Source organism: Triturus cristatus, chromosome 12, assembly GCF_964204655.1.
Source record: "Triturus cristatus chromosome 12, aTriCri1.1, whole genome shotgun sequence".
NCBI lineage: Eukaryota > Metazoa > Chordata > Amphibia > Caudata > Salamandridae > Triturus > Triturus cristatus.
Window position 1 is genome coordinate 18,004,433 of NC_140595.1, and position 18,425 is coordinate 18,022,857.

Consider the following 18,425-nt stretch of genomic DNA (forward strand, 5'->3'; position numbering starts at 1 on the left):
CAGTTTCATAAGGCCGAAAGGAGCAGGCCGGGTTTCAATGGGGCCCAGTGGAGATTCGTGATGCAGCTGCGGCTAGAGCGCATTAAGAAAGTGAGTCAGTCGGTAAGCAGACGGAGACGGTAGCATAAAAGATAAAAATGTCTCTCCAATTCATTTCTTCACGTCGTAATTCTGTTAAGGGAGCTCCATAATTGCAGTTCCGGCGGGCGTGGTTCTCACATAAAGGGGGCTGGGGGCCCTCCCCACTCCCGGAGTGCGGCTCGTGGTGAGAGGCGCCCACGTGCAGATAGCCTCCGGGCTCGTGCGGTAACACAGCTGAGCAATAGGTGTGCAGCGTTTCTAAGGGACACAAGTTACAATCACAACAAAACAGCCTCAAATGGGTTTTCATTATATTGGTTAACATTTGTCAGTTACAGCGCTTAGATGGGGAAATTCATATACGGAGCGTGGAATTAAAAACAAAAAAAAAAGTTTGATTGCAAATCCCTCTCGTGTTTGTATGTCTTGACCTTCAAATACTTTGATAAAGTACTGAATGCGAATCGGCTAGATCCAAAAGGGCTGGAAAGCAAGAACACCTCGATTATTACCTTTGTAATAATGGTAAATGTGATCGAATGCTTCTGTTGTCAATACAGGATTGACTTGTCGTTTACAAATGCGAGGTATAGCGCGCTGAAGGGGGCGGATCTACTGAAGCTGTGTGTGGTCGCTCGCGGAGCGAACTGGATGCAAAATGTAGAGCCCATTTACTACACAATATAGCAACTCGCGAGAGCTGTTCAAAACAGTGTTGACTCTGCACGAGCACAAATTGTTGGTAAATCCTTACCTTTGTTGGGTAATGGCTGTGCTATCTAAAACAGCATAACAGAAAAATAAAGAAAGCACTTTGTCAAGTTAAATTATAATTAAACACAATTAAAGAAAATAACACATATGTAGCAGAACGCAACTAATTTAACTGTCCACTGCCAGCCTGGGAGTGTGACTTAAGAACAAGATGGATGCCGTGTTCTGAGACCTTTAAGTGTAGGGCTTCTTAATAAACACCACAGGACCTGTGTAGTTTCAGAGTTGAGCCTTACGGCTAGAGCTGCCATCTTTGGAGATGGGAAACTGGGTTCTTGCCCCGGCGCAGGCTCAACATCCTGTGATTCTGGGCAGAGCACCTAATCTCCCCGTACCTACCAAATAATTAATGTGTTCTTTTGTAACGTAACTGGTGCTCATGTAAAGCGCTCCAATACCGCCGGGTAGAGTTGGCACTATTAAAAGATGCAAAAAAAATTCAAAGAAATTTGACTGGTTATTGACCAGTGTGTTGACACTTAACAGTTTAAATACGCAACTGTTTAAGATGCAGCATGAGTGTAGCACTTCTCACTGCCACAGTTCTCCAGTAGCTAGACGAGCTCAAAGGGGGTGTATGAGGCCAGAGATGGCGATTGATCTCCCAGCGACTAACAAAACAAGCATTTACAAGGCAATAGGTCTCGCATTTATTAAACTTGGAGCAATTGGCATTAAAAAGGACAATATTTTTTACTTGTGCTTTTGTATTTGCAGTAGAGTATATATATTTGCATAGTGCTATTGGTATGAGCTTGCGACGCTGGAGAACAAGTTAATGGGCAATAAAAAGAGCGAGCCTAAATGAGGGACAGTGTGACAAGTAGAGAGAAGAGACTGCTATGAAGTACTGGTGGAAGAGCCGCATAGGGAGACTGAATGGATAAGATGGAGGGACTAAAAGGCTGGGATGAAAAGAGGGACAGGCTGAGAAACCGAGAGACTCTGGTGAAAGGAGTGACGGAATGAAGAGGGGAGAGGTAGGCCATGAAGTAACGGAGGGTAGTGCCATTAGAAGACAGTTAAAGGCTCAGGTGAAAGGAGGAGTCCACTCTATCTCACTATCTCACAACTTCTCTCTCTCAAAACAACACTACCTCACTCTCTAGTTCACAACCTCACAACTTCACTCTCTATCACTCACTACCTCAATCACTCTCTATCCCACTACCTCACTCTTTCTATCTCACTAACTCACTTTCACTCTCTCTTTCACTACCTCTCTCTCTATCTCACTACATCACAACATCACTCTATGCTTATATATCACTACCTCACAACACCCCTCTCCCTCACTACCTCACTCTTTCACTACCTCACTCTCTCTATCTCACTACCTCACTCTCTATCTACCTCACTCTCTATCTCACTACCTCACTCTCTATCTACCTCACTCTCTCTCACTACCTCACTCTCTCTCTCTATCTCACTACCTCACTCTCTCTCTGCTAATGCAATAGGTATCACATATGCAAAAAAAAAGCTAATGCCAATAGAAATGACAATGCCATTTATTTAGGGATACAAAAATGATAAAAAAATAATGAGCAATACCAATAGCTCTACCTATAATATTGCCGAGACCATTGCATTGTAAATGCTTGTTTGTTCCAGTTGTAAATGTACTTGTCTGTCAGGACATCTGTGCTCATTTTGGTAGCATCTCCTGACACTGATGTGCCAAGGCGCCTCGACGTTCACCCACATCCACTAGTACTTTTATAGTTAACGGGTGCCTCAGAATGTTCTTCAGGTACTGACATGTAACATGCAACCCCATTCAACTAGCATGTACTCCCTTGTTCTTCTAGTAATAGGTCCTTACATGGCTCTGCCATGAACCTCTCTTCTGCCAAAACTGTCCTTAGATTAAATGTAAGTGTATGCATTAATATTCAGGCGCCGCGAATGATGGATAAAGAAAATGTGGTTCATGGAAACACGGCTTCGCCAGAGTTCTTTGCTTGAGTCAAAGAACCAGGATTAGAAACAGTGACCTGGGTCCTCCTCTAAAGCGTCTGTCGCTCTCAAGGTGCAGAAGATGCTGGGGGAGGGGGGGCCATTTCTTCCCATTGTAGCGCAAACCCTTTGCCCATCTAGGCCAAGAGGCGCCTGTCTGGCTCCTCGTTATGTGGAACAGACCTATGGCAAGGCTATTGGCAGCAAAGGGAAGTTGTTCTAACCACTGTGCGTTTTCTTTTTGCTAAAAGGACGAAGAGGATTCGGACTGGGTTTACAAAAGGCAGAGCTCCATCTCGTCGCAGGAGATGTCGCGAGGCTGGAGGAAGCACAGCCAGAAGTCGGACTGGTTGTACTCCTTCCCTCCCCCACCGCCGCCGCCTCCACCACCGCCTCCTCCCTCCCTGCCCCCACCGCCTCCAAAGGTGAAGACTTGTTTGCAGCATGTGTGGTTGTGTATCCTCTGCCACCGAATGTTGGGTTTGGGTGGGCGAGGGAGAGCAGGTCTATCTGAATTGCCTAGTTGTACCATGCAGCCACTAACGTTTGCGTCCCCGGGTACACAGGCGCAGGGCAGTGTTGAAAATATCCTGGGCCACCAGAAAGGAATCCTTGCTTACTCTGCTGCACAAACGGCAACGGGGTCGATAGGGCAGCACGCTGCCTGGAAAGAGGGGTTGTGAGGGCACAATGAGGACAAGCTGCATATAAACCAAATCTGATATGGCTGGAGTCAAACCACCCAGGAGAAGGTGGCCGACCTCTGTTTACCAATCCTAGAAAACAAAAAAGTGATGGGTGGAATGCTTGACTTAATCTCAACCACTGGTAATTACTCTGGGCCAGACTCATTGTGTGTCTACAGACAGTGACCAACTATATGCAAATCAGCCTTTGTCCTCTTCCAATAGGAACAGTCCAGTCTGAACTGGTATGCCGTGTCCCCTCTGAGTGGGAATGGAGAATGACCAAACAGGCCTCTTCTCTCACTGCGCTCTGCGGGAGTTGAGGTGCTTCTCACCGGTGAGGGCTGGTGAGGCGAGGCCTAGGGTTGCTTGCATTCCACAGGCGAACATCAGGCACTTTCTTGCATCTGTCTGAACGAGAGCCCACAGCACAGATCCTGAAATGGGGGTATGTCCGAGGGCAGAGGGACAAAAGTTGAGGAAGGGGAGGTGAGAAGGTCCGTTGTTCTGTGGTGTCCTCGGATGCAGCCGCTGATACAGAGGACCAACATTTGTCCCAAAGCGTGTAGCTAGTGTTTACATTGCATGCAAGCCGTTTGTGCGCACTCTTGTGTGATCTTGCCTTCGCTCTATGTCTTACCACTTTTGTTTCCTCCTTTAGAACTGCTTCTGGCCTCCGCCGCCGCCTCCTGTTCGAGCTCACCTGCCTACCTGGCACGGCTGGCCCGCAGTGAGTACCACCATTCTGTCCCCACTGGCTGTGCGATGGCAGAGAGGTGCTGGCACTACCTACCTCCCCCAGCCCCTTCACTCACCTTTGTCCAGCCCTGTCTCCGCAGAGGAGTTAGCGACCCTGGCAGCAATGAGGGAGTCTGTGATCCAGGGGCTATTCTGCAGCCTGTGCAGCCAGGAGGCCAGAGTTCCAATCCTGGCTTCCCTTTTTACCAAAATGTCCAGATCCTGGGCAGACAGATAGCTGTCTCGCTCTGTGCCTCAGTGGGCTCTACTCATCTGAAAGCAGTGGCAGTGGTTAGATGTAGGCTAGGCCTCTGTATTATGTGCTGTGTAAAAGGTGGTGACTTTATATGTCCATGGAGCTGCGGACAGGGCCACTGCTCTGCTTTCAAACCATCTTTGCACCAGGGACCTCTCCCCGAATGATGGGCACACACTGGCAATAACAATACAGTCTGGTGACCATTAATGGGAGTCGCAAGCTCTGTGAGACCCCCATAAGGCATCTTTAAATGTGCCTCTGGAGACAGGTTTCTTCCAGGGGTTGAGGGGGATGACCCGCCAGAGACGAGAATAAGGACATCCAGACCTCAAAGGGGTGAGTGCAGTCTGGAGCTTCGTTTCCTCTGTGCAGTGCAACAACTGGCCACTAGGCGGCGCTGTCAACCTGAAAGTTTCTTTCAGGAACTGCTTTCCTTGAAACGCTGGGGCCCTGAGGGCTGCCGTGCAGAACGCTTTGAAACATCCATACAGAATCAGTGCTGGAAGCCGCGGAACCTAGACTAAGCAGTTTCTACGATTTGATCCTCAAAACACTGCTATAAAATGCAGAAACAAGTTTACATCAAACAAATACGAAATAATGTATTTAATAAACCACAAAAAATGCGACAACAGATTGTACTGGGAAGAATTGCTCTTTTCAGAATGTCGTTCAGAGACGCCTGTAAAACTTTCAGTTCTACAGTTTCCTTTTTTATTTCCAAACACTTGATTAATCTGCTAATATTTATTTCCCTAAACAGTCGCAGCCCCCCTCAGTAGGCGCCAAAGCCCCACATGGGTGACCCCCAGGCCACGAGCTGCAGCCAGGGGGCTTCTCTCTGGCTGCACGGGTTCAGGCCGGCCCCGCCTCGTGTTTCAGGTGTGCACAGGTGTGCAGAGAGCGGTCAGGCCTCGGCCTGCGTCACGATAGGTGTTCCCTGTCTCTCTGCCTGTTGTTGAGACCCAAACACAAGGGAGAGAGATTGGCACAAAAGACATCTAGTGAAGTTGCTTGTCAGACACACTCTGTTTGTCATGAGAGGCCCGGATAAGAACATGGAGTGAGAAAAGGAACAGCACAGGGGGTGGGAGGAGGGAGAGAGGATCTTTCCAGAAAGAAGGGATGGAGGAAAGAGGGGAGAGGGCTAGGCTAAGCACCAGGGGTGGGGTGGAGAGAAGGAGAGGAGGGAACGCAGAGGGGAGGGGGCAAAACAAAGAGGGGAAGCATCAAGGGGAAGGGATGGAGAGATGGAGCGAAGCAAACAAAGGTACTGTAAAGGGATGTAGAGAATCTAGGGAGAGGGACGAAGAGACATGAGCAGGTGTAAACGAAGCGATGACATGGACACGTATACAGTAGGGGGTGAGATGTAGGGGTGACGACAAAAGAATAACCCTTGCCTGTCTGTGCTCTCTGCAGTCTGCCCAGCTGCCCCCACCGCCTCCTCCGCCACCGTTCTTCAGCACAGACTGGGAAGACTACGACGAGGATGAAGAGGAGGATGAGGATGCTCTGGCGTGTATGTTAATGGCCTGGTACATGACCGGGTACCACACCGGCTTTTACATGGTAAGGTGCCAGAGGCTTGACTCGTCAAGCCCTCAGAGCTGTGGCGGTTCCTCCGCTGTGGTGGAGGAGCGTCGCCCCACTGCTTTAAAATAGTGTGAAGTAGAAATATAAAATGATAATTACTTTGAGTTATTATCTTTTTATGCTAGTGCTGCTTGCGGCGGGCGGATGGGCTGCTCTGCTCATCAGGGGAGGAGTGATTTGCCACTCCTAAGTGCACATGACTGTTTGGCCGGGCCTCCCAGGCTGGCCAAAACAGTCATGCGCACTTTCCCTGTTATCAATGCAGACTGCATTACAGCCTGCGTGGAGAACATACTCGGGGCCCCCCATTCCCTGGCTGAGCGTCGAACCAGGCCGCTTAGACGAATCACCCCGCTGCATTGCAGAGTTGTGATTGGTCAGTGGTGCCTGGCTGTGCTTCCTGTTCCACGAGTAAGACAAGGAGAGGAGGAGCAGAGACGGGGGACCCGGTGGCAAAGTATGCTTATTTTTATTTTTTATTTTGCGCATCCCTTCCCCCCCACCGCGAGCCATTCCAGCCGCCACTGATACAAAGGTACAAGGCCTCCTGCTTCTATGTTGGGATGGTACGTGAGCTTAAGCTACAGACTGTGTGTGTCACTCTCTTCACAGTGTCCACAGGTCCCCTGACATTGTTTGAATGTAGTAAGTAAACCTCTGTTGGGCTGGCACACTGGGAGACTGCCCCTGTAGGAAATAAAGATTCCTGACTGTGCTTTAGCCAGGAGCTCTGAATTTGCATCCCCCAATTAAGTATTGTTGTCTTGAGACAAAATTATTTATTGTGCCTGTTGAATTACTGGGGTGGTTGTGTATAGTCACTTCCATCCGCTCCCAGCCTCTCTGCCTGCTAAACTCTGGTTGTGCCCACGGTAATCTCAGTGCTGGGGGCTTGTCTTCCTAATAACTGTGCATTACAGAAGTGCTAAATGTGCGCTGAGCCAGTGGCTCTGCTGCTGGGAGGTGGTACACCTCAGTGTCTTCAGGCGTCTTGATAGTGCAGTCATTGATGGAGTTGATTGTTGATTGTTGAGCTGAATGTGTGCATCTTTTGTCAAGTTTGGGTGGCCACCAGTGGCCCCTGTGCAGTTGCCGGGTAAGTGAGCCTGCTACCAGGGCGTCTTCACTCCAACTCCTCTCCCCTAATTTCCTTCATATAACTGGCCCTGCTCCCCGTCCGTCACAGCACACACAAGTGTGGGTTCATGGTATACTCTGGTATCTAGGAGTTACCTTTCGAATTGTCGAGGCCTCTATGGTGGCTGAGGGACAGATGTATGACCCTCAGTGTTTGCGACTTGCAAATTACGATTTGCAAACACTGATGTATAGCAGTGTCTGAGGCACTGTTTGCGATTCCCAAATGGGTCGCAAAGTACCTGCCTCATTAATATTCACGAGGCAGGTCTCATTTTGTGACCCATTGGCAATGGCCGTCACTCACAAGGATGGTGGCCTGCTGGGGGTCAGGAGACCACTGGGTCTGTGACTGCTTTTTCAATGAAGCAGTTTAACAAATTCAGCCCATTTACCCCATCTTGTTAGAAATTGGTGGTAGATGCAAATGTGTGTTGTTGCGACCGCATTTACAGTCGCAAAACAATCTTACATCCCCCTGCGACTCGCTATTAGGAAGGAATGCCCTTGGCACGCCCCTTCCTGATAGCGACTCGCAAACCTATTTTGAGAGTCAGTAACAGGTTACAGACTTTCAAAATATGTTTGGTACATGCAACAACCCTTTTTAGTGGTCACAAACTGGCCGATTTTCCGTTTGCGACCGCTGAAAACAGTCGTACATCTGGCCTCAGATTCACCCACGTAACGGTGATGATGTTGGTACATTCCCTTTCAGTGTGAAGCAGATTGGTGCCAGCTGTCTGTTTATGCAATGCTAACCATCTCCGGCACGACTACCAGCCTGGCGTCAGATCACACAGCAGCACAGACACTGTTACTGCACACATCATAAACAATGCCCTTCTGACTACAGATCAAGATGACCCCTGCCGCCTGATATTGCTGGGCCTCTCGTCTGCCTTCAACACAGTCGATCATCCCACCCTCATACACCCTCTGGAGTCTTTTATAGGGTTTCCTGGCAATGCCCTTCACAGCTTCCACTCCTACTTTTTCAATTGACACCACCTCGTTCACGTGGGCACCTCCAGATCCCAAAACATCCATACCACAGCGGAGCCTCCCAGGTTTCCTTACGGTCTTCTTTAGCCTCCACATTAAGCCGCTTGGGGCTCTACTTACAGATCGCACCATCAAAATTCAACACTATGCCGGTGATACACAATGCTCCTAGAAAGTCCCCTCCACCTCAGACATCCAACGCTTCAAGCACTGCGTGCACATTTTCCAGACCTGGATGTCCAGCCCTTACCTGAAGCTCGACCCAAACAAGACCGAGTTGCTGGTATTTGCCACAAAAAAAACAAGATACAGTACAAGAGTGGCTCATTGACATGAAGCTGGGCTTCTTCAGTCTCCAATTTTCATCGAATGCCAAATCTCTTGGATTCACTCTGGACACCAATCTCCTCCTCTAGGAACACATATAGCCAAAAAAACAGATAGCCTTGTGGCCGCTCTCTCTTCTACGGAAAGCTTTTTTTTCTACAACGACTTCAGCACTGTTGTTCAAACCCATGTCCTCTTGCTCCTGGATGTTGGTAATGCCCTACTCCATGGCCTCCGAGGCTCCACATAGGCCCCCCCTTAAGTGCATCCTACACGCCGTAGCCCATCTTGCCCTAGGCCCAAATAAATATGATCACTTCATCCCCATCCTGATGGAACTCCATCAGCTTCCCTTGCTGGCCAGCATCATCTCCAAGACCAACTGCATCACTGGTAGAGCCGCCACACCCCGCACTCCCCACTTATCTTGCAGAGAAACCGACCATCTCTGGTGATTCTCAACACACTCGCAGCCGGGACACCATCAGACTGTAGACTAAGAAGTATTTAAAGGGAAAACAAAAGGTAGCAGACCTTTAGGAGAAAGGTGAAGGACACCTCTTTAAAGAGCACTAAATCACAATGCAGCAACAGTACACTTTCTGCACTAAAGCTCCAGCTAGCTGGCCTGTCACTCATTGGCTGGATGTTTGCCTTAAGACATCAAGTTATTTTTAATAGTGGGTTTTCTGAAGTTGTGTCGCTCTGTGCCTAGATGTTGGCATGTTGTATGTGTTTGCTTCTGTGTCCTGCCACCCGCCCCCCTTTTTTTTTTACTGTGTTTGCGTTTCTTGTCCTTTTTCCCGGTGCTCATCCACTGTCCAGTTGTCTGCCTCCCATTTTCTTTATCTGTGTCTCCTGTCCCACCTGTCTGTGTCTACTCCTCCCTGTGCCTGCATCTTTCCCTTCCCATCCCTGTGTCCCCTCATCTCCATGATTTGTTCTGGGTAAGACTGCTAGGTATGTGATCTAGTGGATTTGATTTGAGAGTTCTAGGTGGCTTTAGTCATCCAGGGTAACACGTCTGTTTTTTAGGGCTTTTCTCAATGCTAGTTGGCCCTGATAGGAAGTCTGTTGTTCGCATGGGTGGATGTAGAAAAGGCTTCCCGCTGCTGTGTTTTACACACATTTGAATCTTTCAGAGAGGAATGCCGGCTGCTCTAGGTTCAGTGGAGTAGTCCATGTTAGTTCTAACTAGGGAGGATTTTGCCTGCCGCCTCTGGAGCTTTCACTGGTATGGTAGTATATGTAGTAGAGTTCAAGGCAGTAATAGCAGCTAATGCTGGTCTAACAGGACAAGCCGATGAATACAGACTCCATTGATTCTTGGGCAGAGCAGACTTAGGGTGTTAGCCATGGGTATAAGTGGTTGTCGCTTCCACAACTGAGTGGGCTAGCCATGGGGTATAGAGCCTGTCACCTCTAGGGCAGAGCAATATAAGGGGACCAACTCATTGTTACAAAGTCTGTCACCTCTAGGGCAGAGTAGGCTTAGGATTGTAACTCTGGGGTACACCGCCTATCATCTCTAGGACGGAGCATTGGGGTACACAGCCTATCACCTCTAGCGCAGAGCATTCCACGGGTGCTATCCAAGGTTACATAGTCTGTAGCATCTTGGGCAGAGTTGGGATAGGAGTGTAGCTTCGGGCTACAGTGCCTGTCACCTCTAAGCAGAGCATTCTAAGGGTGCCATCAAAGGTTACACAATCTGTCACCTCTAGGCAGAGCATTCTAAGGGTGCTATCCAAGGGTTACACAGCGTTACAACAAACAAATGATGGACGGAATGCTGACAATGCAGACATTCTCCCCCAGTCAAGAGATCTGGGTTAAATCCATCGTTCTTTTGCCCACTCTGCCACCCCAGTTCAGACATGGCCATATGCAAATCAGTCTTGACCCTGTGCCTCATGGGAACAGTCCAGCCCGAACTGCCAAGCCATGTCTTCCCTGGACCGGAATCAAGCATCCTAGGACCGGTTTCTGGCTATCAGCCGTCATCAGCCAGGATAGCTTGACTCCAGTGGCGTAGTGAGCACGGGTCCCACGTCTGGGAATACCCATCCCACTTAGGGCAAAAGAACGATGGATTTAACCCAGATCTCTTGACTGGGGGAGAATGTCTGCATTGTCAGCATTCCGTCCATCATTTGTTTGTTGTAACATCAAAGGTTACACAGTCTTTCACTTCTAGGCAGAGCATTCTATGGGTGCCTTCCAAGGGTTACATAGTCTGTAACCTCTTGGGCAGAGTTGAGACAAGGGTGTAGCTCTGGGGTACAGAGCCCGTCACCTCTGGGCAGAGCATTCCATGGGGCCAACCTAGGGTTACAGAGCCTATTACTTCTAGAGCTAAGTGGGCTCAGGGAGTCAGCACGGGTTACAGAGCCTGTTGCCTCTACGTCAATGTATTTGCAATGGGACCAGCCTCGGGTGACAGCCTATCACCTCTACGGCAGAGTGAGCTCAGGGGTATGCCCAGCGCTACAGATCCTGTCACTGCTAAGGCATTGCAGCCTGCAGAGTCCAGCTCATCACTGAATGATCAACTTTCACCTGGGCCTTTCTTAATGAATGAGGCGTGAGTGTTGTCGAGCATGCGCAGGTGTGGTGATTATCAGGGCGTTAGCGCGTCTAGAACTCTTTGTGGTCTTATGGGTTAGGAAGAGGTAGTCAGAGGAACTGATAGTTCTGGTTGAGTTGGTAAAGTTGGAAAAGGGAGTTCCAAAGGCCCCCATTGGGAGGCCCAAAGCAGCTACTCAATGGGCTGATTTCGGGTTGGATTTTTTCAACAGGTTGCCAGTGCCAGCACACGGGACTCTGCCAGAATATGGAGTTTTTAATATTGTGGGATAATGTTGTGGCTATAATATCGCCAATTTAAATATGGAGAAACTGAGTGTATATTGGTAAATACAGATGTGCTATTCTTAATTCCACATATGCCTACCTTGACGTTGTATTGATCGTCCCAGTCCATATATATGGAGTTGGGTATAGTACACCTATGTTTACCTTTATATACTTACCTTGCCAATATTTGGCTGTCGATAGATACTATGGGTGCACGGTATTAAAGTCTCGATAACCAAAGATCTATAGTCTTGCTGATAGAAATATGTGGCTGCTGGATAGAGAGGGTGCTTGCTTCAGAGATTTTGCTTTCTGAGCAGTTTATTGGAAATCCTGTCTTTATGCCCCCAGACTCTTCTACCTCTGGTTTCTGGACTTGCTTTATTCATCTGTATCCGACGTGTGCGCTTTTCTGCGGCCTTCTCCCTTTTCTGCCGCTGTCAAGAAATGCAGTATTTTTATCAAGTAAATTCCTTCGAAGGCACTAAAAAAAATTAGCCAGATCACATGTCCGAATGTGCAAACAAGATGTGTGTTCATCTATGACAATTATGTCCAAGTGCAAAACCTCAATTAAAAAAAATCTTGCCTCCTATCGCTGCTTAGGGACTGAAGCAGGGTCGTGCCGAGGCTCTGCGACCTACTCACAAGAAAGGTCAGCGGCGGAAATGAGTGCCCGCCAGGATGCCGTGCCAAGCTGTGATGGTGAGTTTACTTTTTTATCTACATTATTTGGAATGGGGATACCTGGGGCCATCACAATTCTACTACTTGTGTTGGGATGAGTCCTGCACTCAGATAATACCTTATATCCTTGGATAACCACCGGCATGCCACACAACTGCACCTGGCCACCTCACATTTGCAACCCTACTGCCCACATGCAGCTCCCTAGTGTTCACATGGAATTGACACACTTATTCCTGTAATTGTCGCTCTGTTGCTAAATAAGAACCACATTCTCTCCATGGAGGCTGCACACACTGCATCTTGGTGTATTTATTTTGAGGAAGAACAGATGTGTGCTCTTCCTCAGAGTCGCAACCGCAGGAGTAGCGCGGTCTGCACAGACCACTCTGAAGAACTTTTCCTGGTGACATGGGTGACAGTCCATTCCCAGCTGAGGATGTCTCATTGTCTTGCAGAAACTCATTGTATTGAATGGCCAGGTTGTGCCACGTTGCAAGGTCGGCTCAGCGCAGTGTATTCCGGAGCACAATATTCTGATTGTGTCCGGTCTTCCTCCAGTGCAACTACGTAAAGAAAGTTCAGCTTTCATAGCAGGTGCAATTTAAAACCATTTTTCCACCCAATTTCCAAGCGTGTCCTCATCCTTTCCAACTTTTGAATTTCCGGCTTTTTAAAATGGGGGGGACTGTCATGTCATCAGCTAATATGTTACAAATAATGACACATTTTTTGTCACAAACATATCCTGTGTATCCCACATAAATTAAATGGTCAAGTATTCCTGCTAAAAAAAAAAAACCTTCAAATGAGAGTTTTGGTGCCAGCATTACTTGTGTAGTAACGCGCACACTGTTCTTCTCAAATAACTTCTAAATGGAATCCCATGTGTGTAAACCCAGGCTGCCAGACTATGGTCCAGTCTAAATAGTTGGAACCTCTTAAGTCTAACCTGTAACGCCTTCACTCCTCCTAAGGCATGCCAAGGATAAATTCTAAATGTACAACCTGTAGAAGCCTGGCACATAACCATACTGTCTCCAGAAACTGTCCCCTGCTCCAGGCCATCTCCAGAAACTGTTGCCCGCTCCAGACCATCTCCAGAAACTGCTCGCCGTTCCAGACAATGTCCAGAAAGTTAAAATCCTACAACTTGACCTCAAACTGCCATGGACAACTCAGATGGCAGAGGCGGGAATCCAATCTTCTGAGTATAAATCCCAGAAATGTGGATCAGTGTAAATTGTGACTAGAGCCATGACACCTTCAGTTGAGAAGTCTCCATAAAGCAGAGCTGTTCATGGTTAGCCTTCTACTGATTCCGGGCTTCACAGATGAGGATGCTCGAGGGAAGGAAGTAAGGCAAAACCATACACCGGACCCTAGAACTCACTGCGAAAGTCTGTGGGCAAGTAGAGCAACTACAGGCCTGACCAAGAGCAACCACGTCCGGACGGGCACACAGTAGCTGATGTTGGGAAGAAAGGCAAGACCGTGGATCTGATCCTTGAACTCCAGGCGAAGGTCTGTGGGCAAACTGAACAACAACACATGTTGAGGGGCAGCCATTTAAGAGCAGCCACACAGTGCACGGGGATGGAACATGCAGCAATCCCCTATGGGGCACTGGATGTTATAATTTGGTAATATGCAGCACGCCGCAAAGCGTCTCAAAAAGGTACAGACTGTGTGTTAATCCGCATTTGTTTAAGAGAAACTGATTTACCCAATGGAACCTCCCAGCTTTCAGCGAGTGTAAGCTAATATGCAGAAGTCAGGGTTATTTTGATTCGTTACTGGCATCTTCCAGCCATGTTAGAGCACCAACCATCAGAGAACCGTATCTCTATGTAGAGTAAAATGTTTCGTGCATTTCGACAGCTGGGCATGAGAAGGAGATCAAGGACTGGCCATACACCTGACCTGGTGACTTTGCAAAGCCTGGGTGGGTTAGTGGGGCAAGGATGGTGGGCGTCAGGTGGGCGTGGGTGGTAGGATTAGTAGATAGGGTGCTGTCAGGGTGTGGGTCAAATTTCAATTAGACAGCAAATGAATGCAGGACCATATTTTTCATGGACACCAATATCTGCCCTGAAACAAATGTCAATCTTGCTCTTCTGTCATGAACAAATTCAGATATTGCTTCTGTGTGTAGCAGCATCACCGCGGTGAGACGTTAGTCACAAGCCACAAGATCTCTTGTGATGGATTCCTTGAAAAAAAGAAAAAAGCACACCGCCAGTCCAAATCTGGATTTGACACCTTTATTTAGTTTCTCCAGTACCTTCCATTTCCCATCTCTGTTCAAAATTTCAGTCTGAGGAATGTGTAAAGTCGCCCCTACAACCCGTGTCTTGGTTATCCATTGCTTCGTGTCCGTAAGTGCAAACTAGAAACGCCACTTGGTGTTTTTGTTTCCTTCATTCATCAATTATACTGGAAATCCTCTCTTTTTGTTGCCAGTGGATGCTTAAGTTCTATTTATTCAATACTTTTGATTCCTCTTCCTTCATGATATAACTCTTCCATTTCTTCTTTCCCGGTAGGAATCTCTTGATTGATTTTCAGTTTTTTTCGTTTATGTTGGGGAACAGCTGTGTGCGCTCCTTCTGAGGCCCCTATTTATATTCCAAGTGACTGCACTGTTACTTTGATGGGGATAAACCCGGTGTTGGTGATGCACTTACCATTGCTCTTACTTGGCACCGTCCTTTACTCTATATGCCAAATCGATGTCCTTTAAAAAGATTAGCAATATGTACCCGTGCCTCTCCCTTCCCTGTGATCCAGACCTCTTCATTCCTTTCAAGGTCTACATTCCCTTCACAGGGTTCCTCAGCGAAAGGTGGCATGGTTCTAGCCTCCGCTACCTCAGTAGTATGTCTGAGACTTCCTGCCCCACTGCATCAGCCAGCACAGTCCAGCCATGAAGTTGTAGGCCTGCTCCTGGTTCCTCTCCCTTGAAGCTTCTCTGGTCCAGCGTCCACCCATCTGTCTGATGGAGGGATTCTGGTGTCTGGTCTCCCTATGTTCCGTGAGGGTCTTGCAAGGGTGGAGGAGGGCCATGCACCAGTGTGTAAGTGGCTTTAGTTTTTAAGAGCAGTGGTTGACTTGGGCTGTTGGTGCATCTCATTCAGCATGGTACAGACACCTGTAGGGCTCATCTTGTGTCCTGTCTTCCACCTTTCCTTTGTAGATGGATTATCTCTCCTGTGGAGACCGAAGGAACGCTCAGCGCCCAGAAGCACCTCCCAGCATGCGTCAGACACCTCCCTAACAGCGATGCTGCTGCTCCTCCCTTGCAATGGGTCTGACGTTAGCCTTCTAAAAGAAGACGGACCTTCAAGGTCCATTTGCAATGCCAGCTGTTCAGAAAGAACCATTCCATGCCCGCTTTGGATGCCATCCAAATAAGAGCATAAGGACTGCCCTCTGCCAGCGTTGGGGGTGCCCAATGCCAACACCTCTTTGTACTGCGGCTGTGAAAGCTCCTTGTGTGACATCCTGCCCTGTTCTGGGCACCAGCAGCGAGTGCCTTGAATTCGCCCTCCATCCCGGTGCTATCAGTTTTGTACCGTATATCAACGATGGGCGCATGGGTCACAATCCCAAGGGAGACATGGCTTTTGCTGGGGGGAAAAGTAACACATTTGAATACATATGCTTGTGATCAAGAAATAAAAATGTCAATGTTGTTGCAACACCGTTTTAATACAGGTGGCTTTTGGGGACAGAAGTTGATCTAACCTGCCTAGTGCTGGCGCTGGGGTTGATATGAATCTTGGTGAATTCTATGGCCCTCTCGGTGGCGCGAAGTATGGACCCTCTGAAGCCCAGCCATGACGATGGATGGAGTTATTTTCGTCAGCAGACACAGAGATGTTCAGTACTGAATTGAGGCGCAGTCTGTGTTTTTATGCTGTTAAAGGGGACTGGTGGTGTGCTGGGCAGTAAGGTTTGCTGTCGGAGCTGCGCAGCTGGGAGAGGCAGGGTGATGCAGCTCGATATACAGGCTTAAAATGCTGTTTAATAACCATAAAGGTGTTTTTCTTTCTTTCTTTTCTGTATATTGGCTTCTCTTGTCGTGTGCATGATTCATTCTATCTTGAAGTCAGAGTTTGTTGCTGGTTTGTGTACGGCAGCGACCAAGCGAAGCTGGTGCCTGTTTATTCTGAATAAATAGCTCTCTGTAAATTCTCTGTCCACTGCTTTCTTGGGTGTCTTGAGACTCTTCAACTTTTTCTATCTTTCTGCTTCATTGGAGGATCCACTGATGCCCCTGCCATGCAAAATCATTACATGGACCCAAATATCGCTGGTTGGTGAAAGAGAAGAGAGTGTATGTGCGCCGTAACAATCAACGCACTGTTTTGTAAATATTTGCATGAGAGGTGTGATGAGGGAAATGGCCATTTAGTAGCGAGATGCGAATCAAAGAATAGCGATTCTCAAGTTCTGTGATAACTCAAAGTGGTAAAATCTGTCCTTGCTGAAGGTTGCTCTTAATTATCCCCAGTAGAAGTTTACTTCGCTCTTCATGAGCTGTAGCCATGGCCAGAAAGAGACGGGCTCATGCCTTTAAACTGGGCTTGTACTCTGAAAGAACACAGAAGGCGCAGGTGAACAGTAGAGGCAAACATTTTGAAAAAAAGAGTGGGTAAGTGGTGCATTTCCAAGCATATTTGAGAAAGCAAGAAAGTTAATAAAGCACTTGTGAAAGTGTAGCATTGAATCAAAAAAAGGAGAGGGGGACCAGGAGCTGGTTGTGGTCCAATGTCCGTGCTCCACCAATAACAGTTAAATCAATGAGGACATTGTTCCATGTTGGCGGTGAAACAAAATTAATGATCACCTGCTCAACAAAAAAGCGAAGGAGAGAGAAAGAGTGTAGAGGGGGAGGGGAGGTAGAGGGGAGGTGAAAAGAGGCAGAGAGAACTATCCCCAGTGTCAAGGATCCAATCCCGAAGGGGAGGACTCAATGTAGCCTCTTGTTGGCCCTCACACACCCCGAAGGATGTCTTGCTTCATCATTGGGGTTGTTGTTGCTCCTCGTCGGGCCGGCGCTGCAATGCCCGACGGTCCCCCGAAGGGTCTCTTTATCGGAGGTCTTTTAAAGAGAAAAGCCGATAGGTGAGTGCGAGTGTGTGGGCTTAAAAAATGGTGATGGATCCAAAAGGTAGGTGATTGCGTGCGTGCAAAGTGTGTGAATAAAAATGCCTAGGGGTGTCCAAAAGGCGCTAATTTAATGTTATGGGGCCCCTGGCAAATTAAAAAGACCGGTAGGTCAAGGAGTCACTATTGAGCCCAAGGTGCTAGTGTGACTTATAAAAAGGTCGACATGTTTCACGCCTAATTAGCCCGGGAGGGTCAGTGGCGTTTCTTCAGGACCTAGCTATGTGGGAGGATGTGCACGGTGAAGACGGGGGTTCCAGAGATTGGAAGGGTAACCTGCGTCTGTGAACGGTAATGAGCGGTACGGAGCTGCGGGGTACAATGACCTATTCAGCAGGATCAGAGAATGGTCTCTGTAAAGCGTACCAAGCTTGTGTTACCCTCGTAAATGTAAGCGAGGGCTTCCTAGGTATTGCCGTGGCTGCCTGCACCCTATTTGGGTTGCGTCGGGGGCCGGCTCATTCAGCACCTACCCTCTACCAGCGGCTGCCTGTAGGATTGTGGAGTGTAGCATTGACATCAACAAAGAGATTTCAAATGATAAAGACGTTTGAGACTTTTGGGGGTGGGGGGTTATGGCCATCTGAGTCTCGAAGTAGAGGCCAAAGAAATGTTCTGCATAGCTGAGCAGCATCTGTCTCTTACTGTAACCTGTGATGTGTGCAGACACACTGCATTAAACCCTGTACTGAGACCTCCTCTGCACTGAAACTGAATTTACACGCCTGGGAACTCAACTCACCCTGTCTCCTGGATGCTCATCCAGATCAGGGCTGGTTTTCCTTTGAAAGAGCCTTTGATCCTGAAAAGTGGATTTCTCTGGAGGATATGGCATGTACAATACTGCTCTAAGGTGTGTACATCATGACACGCTGAGCTCTCCTTATTGCAGCTCATAGTAGGATAAAATGCTGGTCGGTGCCTTTGGGCAGTTACAGAGAAAGTGTTTAAACTCTAACCCCCTCCGCTATATCCTCTGCCCCTAAGCAGCAGGTGCATTCAGCCAACGCAAAGATCACGTCACTATTTCAAATTCACAATATTCAGTCGGTAAAAACATACCAGCAAAGTATACAAAAATACAGCATACGTTTAAAAAAGTTTAACTGGAATAAAAAGAAGTTTAAAAAAAACAACATAATTAGCAG

At 48.0% G+C, this 18,425-nt stretch overlaps 1 protein-coding gene across 11 annotated transcripts in view; it reads left to right on the forward strand.

The window, feature by feature from the left end:
• LOC146772219 (uncharacterized) overlaps nt 1-16,299 on the forward strand; it is a 53,106-nt gene extending 36,807 nt beyond the window's left edge. For 4 of the 11 annotated variants that reach the window (XM_085640027.1, XM_085640033.1, XM_085640028.1 and 1 more), the window contains 5 exons: nt 3,066-3,239; nt 4,162-4,230; nt 5,920-6,069; nt 12,025-12,123; nt 15,302-16,299. In XM_085640027.1, coding sequence (XP_085496153.1) covers nt 3,066-3,239; nt 4,162-4,230; nt 5,920-6,069; nt 12,025-12,090 — 459 coding nt within the window. In that variant the 3' untranslated portion in view covers nt 12,091-12,123; nt 15,302-16,299. The remainder of the gene's footprint in view (nt 1-3,065; nt 3,240-4,161; nt 4,231-5,919; nt 6,070-12,024; nt 12,124-15,301) is intronic. The other 7 variants (XM_085640029.1, XM_085640037.1, XM_085640030.1 and 4 more) reach the window with 3 other exon arrangements.
• The last annotated feature ends 2,126 nt before the right edge of the window (nt 16,300-18,425 follow it).